Below are 2,132 nucleotides of genomic sequence, written 5' to 3'. Positions count from 1 at the left end.
AAGAAAGTATCGATACCATGAATCGATTTAATTCATTGCATGTAAAATCGATATGGCGATATATCGGGCTGAACAATATCGATATCGGAAAAATCGATGTTGAAAATCCTACTCCCAATTGAATATTATCAGCCCAATCCTAAATATTCTCGCGGAATTTCTCCTTTGCGAATTTTAAAATCCTCTAAGAAAAAATCCTCCAATTCTAAATTGTCGGGGAGAAGGATTTTTGAGGAGTAGGATTTTTTCTCTTTCTATCTTTCGAAATCAGCTGTTATGCTTATTGCTGACAATTTTTCGATAATTTGCCAATGTGATTTTTGCATGTTTTGGCGAAACTTTATTAATTGTGGTTGATTCGGAAACTTAAAAATGAATAGCTTAGCGTTAAATATGTTAGTGAGAGAAATTAGTGAGGAAGAAAGGCAACAAACAAACGCGCAACGAGTGGCGAGGAGGAAACTGCGCGACTTGATGAACCCCTTGGAGTTGCCTCAACCTTTGTGAGTAAAGGAGTTCAAAAATATGTGTTAAAACAACTAACTATTTCGTTTTCTACTTCTATAAATAGATTTGAAAAGTATTTCAGGTTGAATAAACCGGCGTTTGAATACTTGCTAGAAGTGGTAACGACTCATACACAGCCAGGTAGGAAGCAGTTTGCTGTTACACCTATAGTGAAGTTGAGCACCTGTTTGCGCTTTTTTGCGGAAGGTGGTTATCAGACGGGTGTGGGAAAAGACCACGACGTTGGACTAGCGCAGTCTAGTTTCTCCAAAGCACTCGCCGACGTGCTACGTATATTTGAGACGTATCTGTGCCCACGGTGGGTACAGTTTCCAGTGACAGCGGAAGAAAAAAGCAAAATGCGACTGCTTTTTTATGTTAAACATAAAATTCCAGCTGTTGTCGGTTGTGTAGATGGAACACACGTTAAAATAATCGCACCATCCGAAAATGCTCACCTGTACTACAACAGAAAAGGATACTACAGTTTGAATTTTATGTTGGTACGTTCTTAAATCGTTTTTGCGGAAAATTTACTTATTACTATTAATTCCAGGTGTGTGACCAGGAACTAAAAATTCGCTACGTCGATGCTTCTCATCCGGGTACTAGTCATGACTCGCTATTTTGGAACGTTAGCGATTTACGTTCACATTTTGAGACCGAATTTTAGTTACATAGTTATGCACGTATCTTCGCCTAGAAATTAAAACATACATATTTTCAATTACGTGTATTAAGGTGATGCTGGATATCCGTTGGAACCGTGGCTTATCACTCCTTATCGGATGCCAGGCCAAGCAGAAATGAAGTTCAACGAAATACATTCGAAATGTCGCAACATTATTGAGAGAACAAACGGGGTTTTAAAAAACAGGTGGAGATGTATTATTGGTGCCCGAGAACTACATTACACGCCAGAGAAAGCAGCACAAATTATTAATGCTACTTGTTGCTTACACAACATCTGCATTTACTTCAGAGCGAATGTACCCGAAATACCCGATGGCGAAGTCGAGGTAAATATTCCTGAAGTTCACGAAGCTCATACTACTACGCCGCCGCGCAATATGGAGATTGCGAGATCAATAAGAAATAATATCCGTGATTCTTTTAATAATTAAAAATTAAGAATAGCAATTTTTGAATTTTTTACGCACATTTAATTCTCGTAAGCTTGGCTATAAATATGTATTACTATTTCGATGTAATAAAACACTTAGATATGTTGTAATAAAAAATCATATAGAGTGCCGCACTCAATTATTGACACAGAGAATTTTTTACAATGTATAAGAACTTTTTTACTTTAATTTTTCCTCTAATTTATTTATAAAAATTAGCTCATACCAACAAAAAAATAATTAAACCTCGAAACTTTGTACAAAACTCAGGAAAATTCACCAAACTTACATACAAGTTTGCAACTTTTTAATAAGATTTTTTATGAAAATTCTAAGTATGTAGTTTTATAGCCTATTCAATTGTGGTATAATGAAGTGCAAGCTTTAAGTTTATAAAAAGCGCGTTGCTTTTGGCAATTTTTTTCACGCAGCTTTCATACAAAAAAGTTGACGATCATTCTTCGTATGAAAGAAACTATGTGAAAAAATTGCCAAAAATCA

The 2,132-nt window shown here is 35.8% G+C and overlaps 1 protein-coding gene across 1 annotated transcript; it reads left to right on the top strand.

The window, feature by feature from the left end:
• Nucleotides 1-266: 266 nt before the first annotated feature.
• On the top strand, nucleotides 267-1,180 carry LOC108368769 (putative nuclease HARBI1). The gene is made up of 3 exons (XM_017623681.1): nucleotides 267-503; nucleotides 572-1,010; nucleotides 1,064-1,180. The coding sequence occupies exons 1-3, from the start codon at nucleotides 373-375 to the stop codon at nucleotides 1,178-1,180; spliced, it is 687 nt and encodes a 228-aa protein (XP_017479170.1). The 5' UTR covers nucleotides 267-372.
• The last annotated feature ends 952 nt before the right edge of the window (nucleotides 1,181-2,132 follow it).

The sequence above is a fragment of the Rhagoletis zephyria genome, unplaced genomic scaffold (assembly GCF_001687245.7).
Source record: "Rhagoletis zephyria isolate East Lansing unplaced genomic scaffold, Rhagoletis_zephyria_1.1 Rzeph_scaffold_03305, whole genome shotgun sequence".
Taxonomy (NCBI): Eukaryota; Metazoa; Arthropoda; class Insecta; order Diptera; family Tephritidae; genus Rhagoletis; species Rhagoletis zephyria.
Note: the sequence above shows the minus strand (reverse complement) of the source record. Positions and strands in the feature narration are given on the sequence as shown.